General features: G+C 50.7%; 1 protein-coding gene across 1 annotated transcript; it reads right to left on the bottom strand.

Annotated features, from left to right (window-relative positions):
• Positions 1-6,259: 6,259 nt before the first annotated feature.
• Positions 6,260-16,494, bottom strand: LOC142436513 (anomalous homeobox protein-like; the record flags this gene model as incomplete). Its single annotated transcript, XM_075540117.1, has 6 exons — positions 16,240-16,494; positions 15,486-15,613; positions 15,028-15,151; positions 14,575-14,794; positions 9,141-9,288; positions 6,260-6,341 (listed from the first exon to the last, which is right to left on the bottom strand). Coding segments are annotated over exons 1-6 (957 nt in total), but the record flags the coding sequence as incomplete, so codon positions are not given.
• Between the last annotated feature and the right edge of the window lie 263 nt (positions 16,495-16,757).

Genomic DNA, 16,757 nt, shown 5'->3' with positions numbered 1-16,757 from the left:
ATTCCTGTGCAGGAAAGAGCACCCAATGAAGCCCATTGGCAGCCACCCAAGGAGCAGTGGCCAGAACCCAAGACTGTGCTGCTTCCTTGGCTGCTTCAGCAGCCCCCAGATGAGCCTTCTGAGGGGACAGCCACTGACTCACTGGGCTGGAAGACGGACAGAGAGGTCTTCTTCAGGGAACTCATATCGTTTGGGCCTTCTGTCCCGACAAACTCTGACTTTGACCCATCAAGCCAACCCAGTTCAGCTTCCTCTTGGGCAGCTTTCCCATGTGGTAACACTGTGAATTCCCGGCCAGAGGACACTTCCAACCTCCCAGCAAAGGCTTCTTTCCACGATTGTCTCACAAACATGAGCTCTGAAGCTAGGGCCACTCTTTCCTTGACCCTGACATCCAAAAAGTACACACTGTCAAGAGAACAAGTGAGTCCTGACTGGCCCCCGAGTTCTTTGGGGATGTTGCAATCACTCAGGCAGAGCAGACCACCACAGTCCCCAGTCCTCTTGAGCAAACTAGCGCAGCTGTCCAGCCCTGAGCAGCTCATCTCTCCAGGACCTGGGCATTTACACTAGAAATTGAACCAGCTCCTCAGGGGCATCCCCTCTGCACAGGGAGTCCTTGGGGACTACTGCCTGGGTCCCGAGGAGCTCCTCCCCATGGCAGTCTCCCTCTGTTCAGCCAAAAAATTTCCAATGCTACTCAGTTCAAATCTATCCACCATAGCTGAGGGAGTGAAACGGAACAGTCAATTTTAATTTCAGTGATTAACTAGAGAGAATAAGCTCCTCTGCCCTACAGATAGTAGGGCCGCATTAAGCACAGCTCTGATGTTAAACGGGTCACATGGAGTCCAGATGACAAGTGGCCCAAATTGATCATATTGTGGATCCAGGGGTTCTGTCAACTCACCCTGGTCACGTCCTTTGTCTAGGAAATGATGATGGATATAACGGCCATTTCTCTTAAGAATATGTTACTTTTTCTAGGAAGCAAGTATTGGACCCTTCCATCCTGGAACATAGGAGGACAAGGAAAAACAAAGATTCAAGGAAGCAATTAGCCTCAAGGAATAACAGTACCCTTGGACCACAGCCTCCTAGAACCTCAGAAGAGAATAATTAGGTGGACCCCAATACCAACTGCCAACCAAGATCATAATCAAAGATCTCTAACCAAGATCATAATCGAAGGTCAAAGTTAAAATAGATGGGAATATAGAATAAAAGTTAAAGACCAGACTTACTGGACCGAAAGACACTGGAGGAAACTGGAAGACTATTGCCCTGAGAGTACAACTTCTAACTTGAAACCAAAGGCACCTCTGTAAATCAACTTTCAACCAAATGCTACCTTGGACTATAAAACCCACCACAAACCCAGTGAAAAATGTGGTCTGGGGGACAATCCACACTACAAAACTGAAAGGGTAACATTTGCCCAAAACCCAAGAGGAGGAGACAGGGAAAGTGGACAAAAGAAAATAGGGAGCCCAGGGAGTTAACAGGCAGCTGCTACCTCACTGCAAGAGTGTGTGACCAAGGTCACTCAACAATGGTGTGGGAACTGTTGATTGGAAAACAAACTTGCTGTGTAAACCTTCACATAAAACACAATTATAATACAAGAAAAATGTATCTATCAACTCTTTGTGGAAGGAGGATCAAAAGCGTGTTGCCTGTACCTGGATAAGAAAGCAGTTCATGTCTACCTCTTTCTGCGGTGATGATAACATTTCTCGTCTATGAAACAATATCACCCAAAGGGATTGTCAGTAGTTTGTGATTCCCATTTAGTTATATTTGTCATTCTCTATTTGGTGTCTTTGATAGTTCTATTTGTATTTCTCTTTCACTTTTATGAAAAATCTTTTTATTGGGGGCTTTTAAAAAATTTTTACTGGGGGCTCTTAAGGCTTTTACCACAATCCACATATCAATTGCATCAAGCATATTTGTACATGTTGCCATCATAAATTTCTAAACATCTACTTTCTATTGAGCCCTTCTCTTTTACTTTTATACCATAAACACCTGAGTTTCTGAGGTTGGTGAGGGAGTGTATTAGGTACATAATTTCATGCCAAGTTGAAGCTATATAAACGTGTAGGGGTGGAATTGAGCCTGTCAATCAGGTTACAGCCTGATGGTGCTTCCTTGTGGGTGTGGCATTCTCAGGGGCATCTCCCTTCCTCTCTGCCTTCACCTTCCTGCTGGCTGACCCTGGTTGCTACCACTGCCCTGCAGATGCTTCCACCACCATTGGATCCATGGGACTTAGAATCCACAGGCCTATGATCTTGCATTCTGCATCACTGCATGTGACTTTATGAGTCTGAAGAGGGACTTATGGATTCGTACCAGACTTTTGGACTTGAGTTGTACTGGACTGGGATGTGTCTTTGATATATAAGCACTTATGGATATAAAGCTCTTTCTTACACATATATGAGTGTCTATGGCTTTGTTTCTCTAGTCAACCTGGCCTAACACAGGAAGTATATGGAACTGGAGTTCCTGGGTGGCACAAAGAGTTGAGTGCTCAACCACTTATGAAAATAATTACAGTTCAAATTAGAGCTTCGAATCGGTTCCAACTGGTTTAGTCATGGCAGACAAATCAAAGCAGCACATACACAAGTTTTTAAAATTTGGGTGAACCTAAACAGTAACTAAAATGGGAAGTTTAGAGGCTGAAGTCCTGTCATGAGAGTCTCTGGATAGAAATAATGGGTCCTTCAAGGAGCGTGGTGCAGTAGCTGGGTTAGTGACAGGACTGTGGAGACTGACATGCATTCAAAGCCCAATGTTTGGCCACCATCTTTGAGAGGGCCACCAGAGCTGTTTCTGAATGTTCAACCTGCAAGAGATGTGGTTGCTATACAATGCATATGGTGCCTGTGGTAGTTACGTAATCTGGTGTGAACTTGAGACTACTGAGAGTGAAGGGGTGGAATTTACCCTACCAATCAGGCTGCAGCTTGATGATCTCATTTGGAGGTGCTACAGAGATAAATAGCCTGCTGGAGGAGGGACACAGACACTCTGCTTGGTATTCCTGATGGCAAGACACATGGTACTATGCTAGAGCCCTGGAGCTGGAAAAGTCATGTGGAGGCCCACATCAGCACTGAGATTCTTCCACTGCCACTGGATCCACAAGACTTTCCACCCACTGGCCTGTGTTCTTCCTGCATTTGGCATTACTGCAGGTGTTTGAAGACAGATGATTGCTAGATGAGAGATAACCTCACCAGAAAGGCCTCACAAGGCTCTGAGAGGAAAGACTCACATTCTCTGTGATAGGGCTATTTTGCCAAGTAGGCCAATCAGAAAATGTGGGCAGAGTTTAATCATGTTGAAACCTGATCAGAGGGTAAAGAGAGAAATGGCTCTCCTAGGCCCCTTTTCCTTTTCTCTTCCTGCCTGATCATGGGACCAGCTTGAGCTAGTGCTTTACCCCAACCTGGACTGCACTACCCGTGGGCCAAGCCAACCCATGGATGGTATGGCTAGAGCTTGAGCCTTCTTTGAGACCTGCTTTGCCAGGCTGCTGCTGTGTACATTGCTTGAGCTTCAGGCTGGTGGATCCTGTGGCAGTATAGGGGGCTTTCCTAAGCTCCTGTGCTACTGACAATTGCTGACTAACCCTGCTGTCTGCTGCCTTCAGGCAGACTTTGCCTGTCTTGCCTGAGGGAAGATCCCAATGTCTGCTTCATTGACCTTGGACTGGCATCCCAGTTCAGTTGAAGGATTTCCAGTATGTTAACGGTTGCATGAAAGTGAGTTCAACTAAGTCTTCTACACTGCTTGGTTAATGTTATATTCCTTCTCGATGTATAAACCTATCTTTTTATATATAATCCTAAGTTTTGGCTCACTCCCTGCAAGACATTCTAGAGGAAAAGCCAAATGGACTTACCTTGATGTAGCCAGAGCCCTGGCAGCTGGAGAAAACATGTGGAGACCCCTGTCAGCACTGAGATGCTTACACCACCACTGGATCCACAAGACTGTCCACCCACTGGCCTGTGACTTTCCTGCATTCGGCGTCATTGCATGTGTTTAGTGAGTCTTAAAGAGGACTTTATAGATTGTTATTGGACATATAGGCTAATAGCATACTTAAGGACGTGATCTGCACTGGGCTGGAATGTTTTCTCAATATTCAATTGCCCTTGTATATAAAGCTCTTTCCTATTAAAAAACAAAACAAACACAAATATCCTGGTTTTGTTTCTCTAGTGAACCCTGCCTAATACACTGTCGAATCTCTCATAAGCCATAAATCAAATATGGAGCAAAACAGTCAAGCAACTGAATGGTCAGCAAGAGTAAATTTCCACTGGTTCAGGCCAGTAGATGTTGTCTATCAGGGTCTTCCAAGGAGATCAGTTCATTCATCGGTTCTGGAAGAGTACTGGGAGCTTTCTTCAGGGAGGGAACCCTGCATAGCAGCGGACTCACACATCTACACACAGGGCAGTAAACTTGCCGGGAGGAGGCAGGCATTAACCACTTGACTCCAGAAAAAACAACCATTTTATTCACTGAAGAATAATTATTTTTCCTGTGGTTTTAGGGAGGCTGGTACCAAACATGGGATATGGAATCATCCTTAGTCTAAAGCATCCCCTAGGTGGAGAGTCTGCTTGTTTTGTGCCATCAGCAAGGGCTTAAAGTTTTTCTGGAACCCAATCTGTGAGCACCTCAGAAGCATACAGGTACCTGAGTACACACCCAACTCATGAAGTGGTAGCCAAGGATGCAAAGAGACTCTGCTCTGACAATGACCCCAATGGGTGCTGCTGACTGGGAGGCTGGTAGTTCCAAGGCACCTGTTTCTCTGCAGGTAAAGGGTACGGCTGCCTGCTTCTGTAAAGATCCGGTCTGTGAAACCTACATTGGGACTCTGAATCAGGCTGAAAGGACCACAGACGTGATGAACAGCAAACCGTCGCCTTGGAAGCAGGACTGCCAGAACGCTCTTCAGAAGCAAGGATGGTGAATCTTTGTCTCACAGTCAGACATGACATCATCAGACAAGTGCCTAGAAAAGACATCCTGTTCGGTAAAGCAGAGGGCCAGTGAAAAAGAGGAAGACCCTCAAGGACATGGATGGACACACTGAAGGCCACAACGGGCTCAAACCCAGTAACAGTGAAGACGGTGCGGCGCAGGCCGTGTTTCGCAATGTTGAACATTGAAAGTCGACAGGGGTCAAACCCACTCAACAGCACCTGACAACTGGGATGGGGTGACTGGATGGCGGTGTGGATGGCTGGATGGAAAGCTGTGCATGCACATAGTAGTGAGATGGAAATGAAGAGGAGAGTTCAGATCATGAATGCTTTAATAAATTTTCATTTAATGCTAGCGAACATTTTTATCATAAACTCAATGAACTACAAACGGAAGTGGAAACCCCTTATCCTACTCTACCTGGGCCATCACCAAAGGGTTTGCCTCTAGGTTTCTCAGAGGAGAAGCAATCAAAATACACAAATGTTGAGCGTTGACAACCACAAAGAGAACTGGGGGAGGTTTGGCCTATGCACCACAGTGCAGGTGGGAAGGTGGCTGGCAGTGCAGTGTGAACTGATCAGATCTTGTCCAAAGAGTGGACTCTGGTCTGTCCCTGCCTGAGTTAAACTAAATTGCCTTTACCTTGTGACCTCAGGAACAGTCTCAAATACCAAACTAGTCCAAGATCCAACTATTCTAACACAGCCGTGTGCAGGAACATCACTACGTTTCTCAAGGAGCTCTGGGAGTTGCTTCTTCTGTGGATCAGAAGCTGCAGCTTGTCTTCAACATCCAGACGAGGCACATGTGCTCCCCATGAAGTGCCAGTCACCTCCCAAGAGAAGCTCAGTCCAGACTGCTGCCGGAGAATTCACAGAGCATCTGCACCCCCCAGACGGCATCACTGGAGGCTTGGACAGCAGGCCGCTGCACCTGTAACCAAGCACAGCACCTTCCTCTACCTCCAGGTGTCCTCAGAGTCCTTACTTTCCAGCCCAGAGGACGTCCTGGATGCCAGACTTCACCAGCTTCCTGAGCCCAGTGGCTCCCACACAGTGCACTCCCTCCTCTCCTCAAAAACCCCCCCTCCACTTCCACCTGCAAGCCCTCACCACCACCAAGTACTAAGTCCCTCTGCACCTCAGGGGCGCTATGCACAGGCAGGAGCAGTGTCTCTCCTCTGGGCCAGGCACTGGGACTGCAGGAGAGGTCACACAGGGCCTGGGGGAGGCCTCACCTGGCCGGTGAGAAGGGGTGGGCTCAGCTCCACAGCAGACGTGACTCCGGGGAAGGAAGACACAGCCTGGGCCAACTCTGGTCTGAAAAACAGACAGGCAGGATGTCAGGACAGGCTGTCTCAAGTGTCCAGGGAGGCTGTGGAGTAGCATCCATGCACTCAGTGAGATGGCAAAGAGTGGGTTTGGAGATTAGTTTTATTATAAACTGAAATTTACATAATTTTATTATTTCCATTTGCTTCATCCAAGTTTTCTTTTAGCAAGAAAATTTAAATAGTGGAGGGAAGGTAGGGTGTAAAGGGGGAACTGATTACAGGGATCTACATATAACCTCATCCCTGGAAGATGGACAACAGAAAAATGGGTGAAGAGAGACGTTGGCAAGTGTAAGATATGATAAAATAATAATTTATAAATTACCAAGGGTTCATGAGGGAGGGGGGTAGGGGGAGGGTGGGGAAAATGAGAAGCTGATGCCAGGGGCTTAAGTGGAGAGCAAATGTTTTGAGAATGATGAGGGCAACGAATGAAGAAATGTGCTTTACACAATTGATGTATGTATGGATTGTGATGCGTTGTATGAGCCCCCAATGAAATGATTTAAACAATTTTAAAATAGATCGTTAGTTTTTTATTTTCAAACAAAAATAAGAATGCTTAAGAAAAACTAGACTAAAACTGATTATCCTGAGTCAGAGAGAAATGAGAAAAACCGCTACACTGTGTTGTCTTGGTGGTCTCACAGCCTGGACATGAGGACCACTGCCCAGGGATGACCACCAGTACAGAATGCATGACACTGACTGACCAATGCACAAACCCCACTTCAACATTCTCCAAGCTCCCTTCCCAGACCCTAAATCGAACCCCACTTTCACCAAGCTCCCTTCCCAGACCCTCACCCTACCCCCAAGCCCACTTCAACATTCTCCACACTCCCTCCCCAGTGGCATCAAAGCCCCTCCTGTCTGCAGTCAGGAAGGCAGTTAGAAGAATCCCTCTGTGCCCTGTGCTAGTCTGCTCCCAATAAAACGCTCTCTTCTCACCAAACCCTGCACTGGAGCAGACCTTTTGGCTTGACTTCAGCAGCAGGCAGAGGCCCGACTTCTGTGGCAACACATGTGGGGGTTCGTCCAAGACCCCCTTCCTACCTGTGACACACGGACCCTGCAGCTGGAGTGGGGCTGATGCCGGTCCCAGCCCCAGGGAATTTGTTACTGTTCCAAGACCTGGACAGGCATTTCCAAGGAAGAAAAACAGAAAGAAAAGGCACATCACCCGAGCTCCCAAAAGCCAAGACACCCCAGGTCCTAGGCAACCACTGGGCCAATGCCTCTGCCTGAAGCTCGCTGCTCAAGTAGCAGCAGAGACCCTCCAGCTCACAAGCCTCAACTCTGGACTCCAACTGAAAATTTGACTTATCTGAACTTGAATACACCCCTGAAGACCTAGAGAGCTGACGAGCGGACACTCCACGTGGACCAGAGGACAAGGCAAGGTCTGTGTGCCCCACAAGGCATACCACCTGCAGTCTGCATAGTGGACTTGTGGTCTCCACACACCGAGGACAAACCCCATCTGGCTCTCGGTCCCTGCATCCAGTATAGAAGGGATGCGCTGCCTCCCCTGGCTCAGGTCCAGGAACAACTGGGAGGTGCCCTACTGGATTTGCGGGTCAGCCTCCGAAGAACAGAAAAGGCCACCAAAATGTTGAAGGCACCTCTGATGGCGCTCATCCCACCTCTGAGCAGCATCTGAACAGAGGCGTACCCCGGGTGGGCACATTGCTCACACAAGTGCCCTGGGGCATTCACTTTGGGGGCTCAAGAAATTTCACTGCTGGAAGAACCACACTGTGAAAAAGCTTCTGGCAGAGCTGTATCTACAAAGGGAGTAACCAGGGACCGAGAACTTCCCCTTCGTTAGAGTGATTTCACCAGGAACTGAGTACTTCCATTTCCTGTGCAGAAACCCAGAGCTGCCAGAGAAGTTGGCTCAAGCCCCTATGAAATAGTATTTTTACAAATGTTGCCACTGGGTCAATTTTGACCCAAATGACTGTGTCAGACAGAGCAGAAGTGCCACAATTAGGGTTTCTGAACATATTTATGGCAGCAGACTGCCACATTTCTCTCCTGGGGAGCAGCTGGTGGGTTTGAACCTCTGACCAGCAGAGAAGTGCATTGTGCAGCCAGGGCCCCTCAGGAAATGCCATGAGGAAGGTGCACATCAAACCCACCCTCCATCAACAGGAAAATCTCTTCCAGGCTGCCTGAAACCCCGAAGCCCTTTCAAAACCACAATCTAAAATGCAGAACCAGGATGCTGCTGCTCAGAGCCCCACCGCCTGTGTGGCTAAAGGAAAACACCAGGAAGAGGCTGCTGGGAACCTGGGCAGCCTCATGGGCAAGTGAGGCCAAGCTCTACCCAGACACAGGCCAGGGATGGTGCCCACATAAGCCCGGGTGTTTGTGGGTGCCTTTCCTGTTTACCAGAAAGCCAAACTCTTCGTAGAATCAACCTGGGATGAATGCTGTAACTTTCAGACATGTCTAATCTGTGTGCTCTGAGGAGTAAAGAGAAGGCTGGACCCCCTCCTACTGGGCCTTTGTCCCCTTCACTTTCCAGGGTCATTGGTGGGAAGGATATCCCAGACTGTGGGGTTGTATGGGACCACCTTTGCGGAAGGATGAACTCAGACTCGGGGCTCTGCAGGATTAACTTTGGGGAAGGATGAACTCCCACCGTAGGGTTCTGTGGCACCAGCTTTGGGGAAGGATGGACACCGATCTTCAGGGAAGAGTAAACTCTGAGCATGGGGTTTTTTGGGATACTCTTTGGGGAAGGACAGACTCTGACCATGGGGTTCCGTGAGACTACCTTTGGGGAAGCATGAACTCCAGAGGTGGCAATGCAGGCTGTGTCACCGGGAAGCTCCCCGCCTGTAGCTCCACATGTTCACCACTGGTACCTGGGCCTTCCTCCAGACAAATGGTCTGGGGGCTCCCACGAGGCATGTCAGTGAATCCTGGGGAAATAGGGTTCACAGATTAAACAGGGAAGGAGCAGGGAGTGTGAGGCAGCAGCTCCACATTGAGGCTGGCCACGCTGAGCCAGGCTCACTGCCTGCAGAAGCCTCTGAATCGACACAGTAACATCTATGTTCGAGCAACCAAACAGGCTAACTGGCCTCCCTGAACCTCCTGACCAAGATCACCTGCTCAGGCTGGTTTATGAGGGCACATCTGCTTTCTCCCATTCTCTCCCCCCTGGGGCCCTCTCCACTGCAGGACATAAGGCTTAAGTGCCAATCAGACCACTCTGTCTCAGCAACGGTAGCACAGTGTTACACTTCTCCCTCTGAGACGGAGAATATCAAAAGGCCATGAACCAAACCAGCAAAGGGGGGCAACTGAAACAGGACAAACGGGTGAAGCGACCCCAGGCCTGCAGCGTTGGGAAGCCAACGGAGCCCCCTAGATGATGGTGCGGGGCACAAGGCAAGGTGTCATGCACCAGGAGCCCTGAGAAAGGGGAGCATCAAGGAAAAGCAGGGGGTACTGGTCAAATCACCTCCACACAGTGGAAGGAAACCATGCCCAGTCCTGTGCCTTCCTCACACCTCTGGCTGTGTCTCAGCCCACTGCAATGGCCAATAGGTCACTCAGTCCATTTTGCTAATTGACTCTTCTTTTTGGATGACCCTCTTCTTTACCGGGCATAACGCCCTTCATCAGAAACTGGCCCCTTCCGATGTGACATTCAAAGTATATAAGACGGAATACCACCATTCCCTCTTCCAAGGAGCTTTCTGGATATACTTTTTCCTCTTGTTTAAACTTCTGACAGTCCATGCAGTTGGTATGACACGCCAATACCGCAATTCAAAGGCAACAATTCTTTTTTCTTTTGTCTTCATGTAAAGCAATAGAAAATACCATGAATTGGGTCAGGTGCACATCAGTCCTCAAAATAACATCTTTGATTTTAAAGAGGTATTTGGCAGCAGTTTTGCCCATGCAACCCATCATCTGCTTTCTTGACTTCTGCTACCCTGAGAGGGAACTGTGGATACCAGCAAACTGAAATCCTTCAGTTTCACATTTTCTCTGTTACTCGGGTTGCTGATGAAAGGTGTCCAGTTATGAAGAATTTTTGAGATGCAACCCATCCTGAGTGAAGGCTGCAGTCTTTATCTTCTTCAGTCAGCGCTCCATGTCCTTGTGACTTTCCACATGCAGCCACGGCTGTGCCACCTGCATGCTGCAGGTTATTGATGAATCACCCTCTAATCCCAACGCTGTGTTCTCCTTCACAGAGTCCCTCTTCTCAGATGATCTGTTCATGTGCAGAGTGAATATGTGCAGGGGCATAGCCTTAGCGAGCACCTCCCTTGACTGTAAGCCATGTGACTGTAAACTATGAGACTGGCTGACTGCCTCTTGGTCTATGAGGAGTTCCCAAATGAGCACAACGGTATGTTCTGGAATTCCCATTCTTGGCAGTGCTATCCATAATCTATTATGACCTACAAAGATAAATGCCTTTGTATAGTCAATAAAACACAGAGAGACATCTTTCTGGTATTCTTGCCTGCACCCAAGATCCATCTGACATCATTAATGGTATCCCTTGTTTTGTGCCCTTTTATAAATCCAATTTGAATGTCAGGCAGTTCCCTTTCAGTACCACTACAACTGCTTTTTGTATTACAGTCAGCAATGTTTTTAAATTTGCACGAGCTATTAATAATCTTCTTCAATGAAACCCAGGGTTGATGGACTGATAGGGACAGCATGTAGAATTAGGGGTTCATGGGGATGGGATACAGTGGTGGTCAGAGGGTAAAAAAGAGTTAGTATAGAAAGATTGTTTGGGAACTGTCGTGGTAGCAATTCTAAAATTCTACTCGCCATGATTGAAATATGGAGTGATATGAAATACACATCTGCGCTAAACCCCAACTAATAAATAAATAAATAAAATATACTGTTTTTCAATAATTCGAACATTCTACTAGAATACCCTTCTTGGAGCGGACATATGTACAGCTCTCTTCCAGTGGATGGCCAAATAGGTAGGTAGCTGTTTTCCAAATTTCTTGGCACAGACCAGTCAGTCCTTCCAGTGTTGCATCCGTTTGTGGAAGCATCTCTGCTGGCGTTCAAACCACTCCTGGAGCCTGGTTTATGCCAACACCTTCAGAGCTGCTTGGACTTCTTTCCCCAGCAATGCCAGTTCTTGATCTGGGGGTTAAACATCAACCAGTTCTTTTCAGCACGGTGACTCTGTGCTGTCTTTAAAGAAAGACATGACGTACGAGAAGGAAAATTCGCCGACCAAAAAAGAGCTCTTGGAACTTAAAATATAACTGTTGAGATAAAAACTTCAATAGGATTGTTGAGGGATAGAATTTAAGAGATATACCCACAGTACACACACTATAAAAAGACCCAAAAAATCAGGAAAAAGATAGGCTACTTGGGAGCTTGTTCAGAGTTCTGACACCCAAATAGCATGTGCTATGAAGAGAAGACAGGGAACCGGATGGAAGAAACTGCCAAAGACTTTCATCAAAAGAATGTAACCCCCAAATTCCCAGAGTTTAAAGGAGGCCAAGGTACTTTACACTGAAAATCTGAATGGTAAGATGAATTCGTAAGATCTAGGGCCAAGGCCATCACTATGGAATTTCTGAATTCTAAAATAAACCCCAAAATATCAAAACCATAAAAGCTCTCAGCAAGAGAAAGCAGGCTACACACAGAAAAGTGAACATCAGAATGAGGTCCCACTTCTCAAAAGTGAGAAATGCTACACAACCACAGGGAAGCTTCAGATTTCTGAGGGAAAACGGTTTCCAACCACAGTTCCACCAGCCACACTGCCCATCAGCGTGGGGGCAGAGTGGGACATCCACCAAACACCCAAGAACTCGGAAATCTACCTTCCTGGCCCCTCTCTCACAACACTGATTAAAGACAGTCATTACCTGAGGGCCTCAGGAAGGGAATGACCTGGTGTGAAACCCAGGGAACAGAGGCCCAAATCCCAGGGCAATGCCCCAGCTCTCCATGCACGGCTCCAGCCTGGCCTCGAGAGGGCATCTCAAAGCAGTAGTGACTAAACTGGGACGCCCAAGTTGACAGTCAGAGTCAAGTGTGACAGACACAGACAGGATCAGAAACTAACAAGGGCATCAAGAAAGCCAAGACAACAGGAAGCTGGAGGACAAAGATCTAAGTAAGCACAGAAAAGTAGAGATCCTGATGACTGGGCGAACACACGGTGTTCCACGTCCTCTCTACAAGGTAGGAGGTCATAACCTACTGCTGCATTTGAGGCACAAAATCTGTATCTTAACACAAGCAGGAGCCTTGAAAGAGTTAGTGGGACCTCCATTTCTCCATAAATGCCCGAAGCCCCCTCAAACGCTTCGTGGTGGTATTGAAAGCTGTGTGGGTGACTGAGACAGACCCTTAAGCCCTGCTATTTCCCTCACAGAGGGGCAGAGGGACCTTACAGGGATGTCAGAGGATGTCACGTGGGGCTTGGAGGAGGGGCCAGCGCAGTTTCCTTTCAGCCTCACTCTTTGTACATCCTCTTACTTCCTGCCATTTGCGAATTTTACTTTGGAAAGAAAAAAGTGCAAAAACATCTGAACTACTTGTGTGCAGTTCTGTCCAGCTGCCCTGGTTCTGGGTGTAATCACACCGCACAGGACAGGAGAGGACGGGCCTGACCCTAGCCATGGGGAACTGAGGCTCTGGCCCGAGCAGACCCACCTGCTAGGGCTGCGTCGGGACAGGACATGGTGAAGCTCAGCTCCTGGCTTGGGACTGGACCCCTCATCTGAAGAGAGGCTTCTCTGGAGGACACTGTTGCCAGTGTCATCAGCCACGACCTTGAAGGATCTGGAGACGGATCCGCTGTGACGCTGCCAGCAGCCAGAGGGCAGAATCCAGGGCCAGGGTTGACCGGGACGAAGCGGACAGGGTCTGGGGCAGGCCCCTCCTGGTCAATCTCACCAAGTAGCAGGGACCTGCTGACACAGCAAACACCACTTCCCGTGGGCAGAGGCTCCTCGGTCAGAGGCTGGAAAGAGACTCCAGCCGGTGTGGGGTCTGGGTTCCTTCTCAGCCCTGTCATAAGGCTGTGGGGCACAGTACCTGGGAGCTGCTGGCTCTGCAGGTATTTCAGGAAAGCCTGAGGCAGGGGCCAACGGTGCCCACAGTCCCTGGGAGGCCTCCATGGTCTGTGGAGACGCGGTTTCTGCAAGTCCTGTTGGCAGCACAACAGTCAGATGGGGGAGGCTCAGCAACATCCAAGCCTGTGCCCCCTTCCCACAGGCTCTGCCCAAGGGGCCCAGCAAGTGAGAGCCAGGCCGAACCGCCTGCTCTCCCACCGGTCCCTGGAGCACAGGGCTGTCAGCCCATTCCCCTTCACGCAGGCTCTGCCTGGACACCCCAACAAGGGATGGAGGAAAGGAGCATAAGGTGAGCCAAGTCAGCATCAGACAGATGGGGAGGCTCAGCGGCAGCCCAAGCCTCTGCCTCCTTCCTGCAGGCTCCACCTTGACAACCCCACAGACGATGTCAAAGCCAACTGCCTGCTCTGGAGAACGGAGCACAGGACGAGCCAAGCCCAGAGACAGAGCAGACAAACAGGGATGTTCAGTGGCAGCCCAAACCTGGGCCTCCTTCCTGCAAGCTCTGCCAAGGAATCCCAGCAAGTGAGAGCCAAACCCAACCAGCTATATCCCGGGCATCCCTCCTCTGAATCAATAGAGCACAGAGCAAGCCGCGCCAACCACAGCTGCTTACCTCCCACCCTCCGCCACAAGGGTGAGGGTTAGCCCTCCACACACTAAGGGAATGCAGGCCCCCACCCAGGCCAGGCCCAGCACCCACCACATATGACCCATGTCTAGTCACTTCCCAGCTTCAATCTCAGCAACCTCTTTCCCCACTGAGAAATTACCTAAAGCTGTGGACCCCAGCCCAGCTGAAGGGCCGATCCTGCCTGAGCATTTGGGGAAGTGGTTACAGGAAGGGTGTCCCAGTCATGATGGAGGTCATAGGAGGTGGGACCATGTGGAAAGGGATCACAGGTAGGGTCCTGATCCTCGGCTGTCACCACTGTGGACCGCAGCCCCCCGCCGATGGGCCAGCCCTGCTTGAGCATTAAGGTGGGGTCCATCTGGAGGGGTCATAGGGGGTGGATCACAGAGAGGTCCCAGTCTCAGTCAGGGGGAAAGTCCGTGAGGACTAGCAACACCCCAATCCATAGTAGGCTGGGCTCTGGAGCCCCTCACCTGGCCACTGGGGCCTCACCACACCCTCAGGGGTGGCACAGGGGTCCCCTGAGGAGCAAGGAGGCTTTGGAGCACTCCCACAGGCAGCAGGTTCATCCTGGGTAGCTGTCCCCAGGTCTGGCTCCAAACGCTGCATGAGAGCTTTTTGTCTCCGGCGGTAATTGGCAAACCAGTTGTAGACCTGATCACCCGACAGGCTGGTCTCCAACGACAAGGTGTCCTGTGGGGACAAAATAAGTTGTGCTCGCCTCACCCCACACGGCTCTTCCAGGGAAAGGAGCACGGCCGCCTCACCCTCCACACTCGGGCCAGTCTTACCCTGGGGGACAAGCGACCAAGTCCTCCCTGTACGGCCCATCCAGGGAGACCCTCCGTCCCAGGCAGGTCCCCCCACACCCAGCAGGAGGGAGCTGCTCATGGCCTCTGGGTGCTATGGGGCCAGCTCCCTCGTACCCGCTGGGCCTTGTCTGGGTAGGTGCTCACGGCCAAGGCGAAATCCCGCAACTTCTTGCGCACGTCGCCAGGGAAGTGACGGCTCCTTAGGCCCTCAGGACAGAGGGACGGGGGCGGTGGGTTCCTGGGTGAGGACAAGAGGGCAAGGTCGTCTGACAGGACCCCAAACTCTGTCCACTCTGTCCCAGGGCCAGGACCTGCCCCTAAGAAAGGGCCCCCAGGTTTTTCCTCAGGAGCTCCTCTGTGCTCACTTCAGGACCAACGAGGAGTTGTGTACATGGAAATGAGGGCCCAGAGAAGGTGCTCAGGGACAGGAGCTGGCGGTGCCCCATCCTGTGCCCACTCATGGCATCCCCGAGCTCCTTCTGTATTGTCTCCACGGGACCTCCCAAGTTCCCCTCACCTGTGTGTCTGGGACCCCGAACCCAGGGGCAACCCAGGACTCTGAGTCAACGCACTTCTTCCTGCAGCGGAAGGTCTGCAGGTGGCTCAGTGTGTCCACGCCCAGCCTCCTCATGGTCATGTGGTAGTGGATGTTATTCCAGGCCTCCACCAGGTCCAAGCTGCCCCCGGGCACCCGGCAGCCCTGCAGAGGGAGAGCCTGGCTGAGCCCTGGAGGCAGGCCTGTGGGGCCACCAGTCCAGCATCTAGCCCAGGGAAGATGCTGGCATCAGAACCTCTGGTGAGGGGTACCCCTGGGTGGTGGGACAACGGGATCTACAGCCCTCTTGTCCCTACAGTCCTGCATCCATCCACAGTAGTAATGTGGACGATGGTCAGTTCGAAGCATGGACCACACATGCATGTTGACAATGTCCCGGGTCCATGAGTCCCAGAGGACACTTCAAGTCTGAGCGGAGGGTGGAGGTCTCACCCTGAGAAGGCTCGCTCTGCAGACAGGACCTGGGGTGACTCTCAGGCATTTCTTTATCTGCCAGGGGCTTGGCAAGCCAGGCACAATCCCGGTCACGAACCTTTCATGTCAGAGTGCTGGGAGGCGCAGGACTGAGTGAGCAGTGGAGGGAAGAGAATTTTTCCAAGAAGAGAATGCCAACCTCAAATCCACTGACCTCTGTGCTCCTCCTGCCCATCCGCAGACCCTCCAGCTCCAGCAGCCGGTAGGCCAAAAGAGACGGTTTTCCCAAGGAGCAAACCCCTGGTCTCTAATCCGCTGACTTCTGACCTCCCCGCCCACCCTGCAGGGTGCCCTACCTCCAGCAGCTTGCAGGCCTCCTGGTGCTGCTCCTGCCGGTCCAGGATGAGCACGCACACCAGGACTACAGCCTCACTTTCTAGCAGGTACGGGCGGAGTGGGCTCCTCAGCACAGCCTCCACCAGGGGCTCTGCCTTGTCCAGGTCATCCTCCAGGTCCCGGCACAGCCTTCCAGCCAGGGCCACCAGCTCAGCCAGGGGTGGCCAGTCAGGCCTCCTCTCGCTCTCCTCCAGCAGCATCAGAAACTTCTGCATCCCGCCTCAGGCTGGGGGCCTCTGCAGTAACAGTGAGGGCAGTGGGAGGCACAGACCACACACTCAGAGCACCACAGGGCCAGTCTTCAAACCAACCTGTTGAGTCTCAAAAGCCTAGAACCCTCCAGAGAGGCAGGGTATGTGTAGCCTGATGACACCTTTCAATCCCCAAAGGCAACAGGCTAAGCCAGCCAGCCACACTGTCCCTCATTTCTCTGACACTGTGGGGATCTAGGAGTTCTGACTGTGCAGTGGTTACACAC

Source organism: Tenrec ecaudatus, unplaced genomic scaffold (genome assembly GCF_050624435.1).
Source record: "Tenrec ecaudatus isolate mTenEca1 unplaced genomic scaffold, mTenEca1.hap1 Scaffold_3770, whole genome shotgun sequence".
In the NCBI taxonomy this organism is placed as follows: domain Eukaryota; kingdom Metazoa; phylum Chordata; class Mammalia; order Afrosoricida; family Tenrecidae; genus Tenrec; species Tenrec ecaudatus.
Note: the sequence above shows the minus strand (reverse complement) of the source record. Positions and strands in the feature narration are given on the sequence as shown.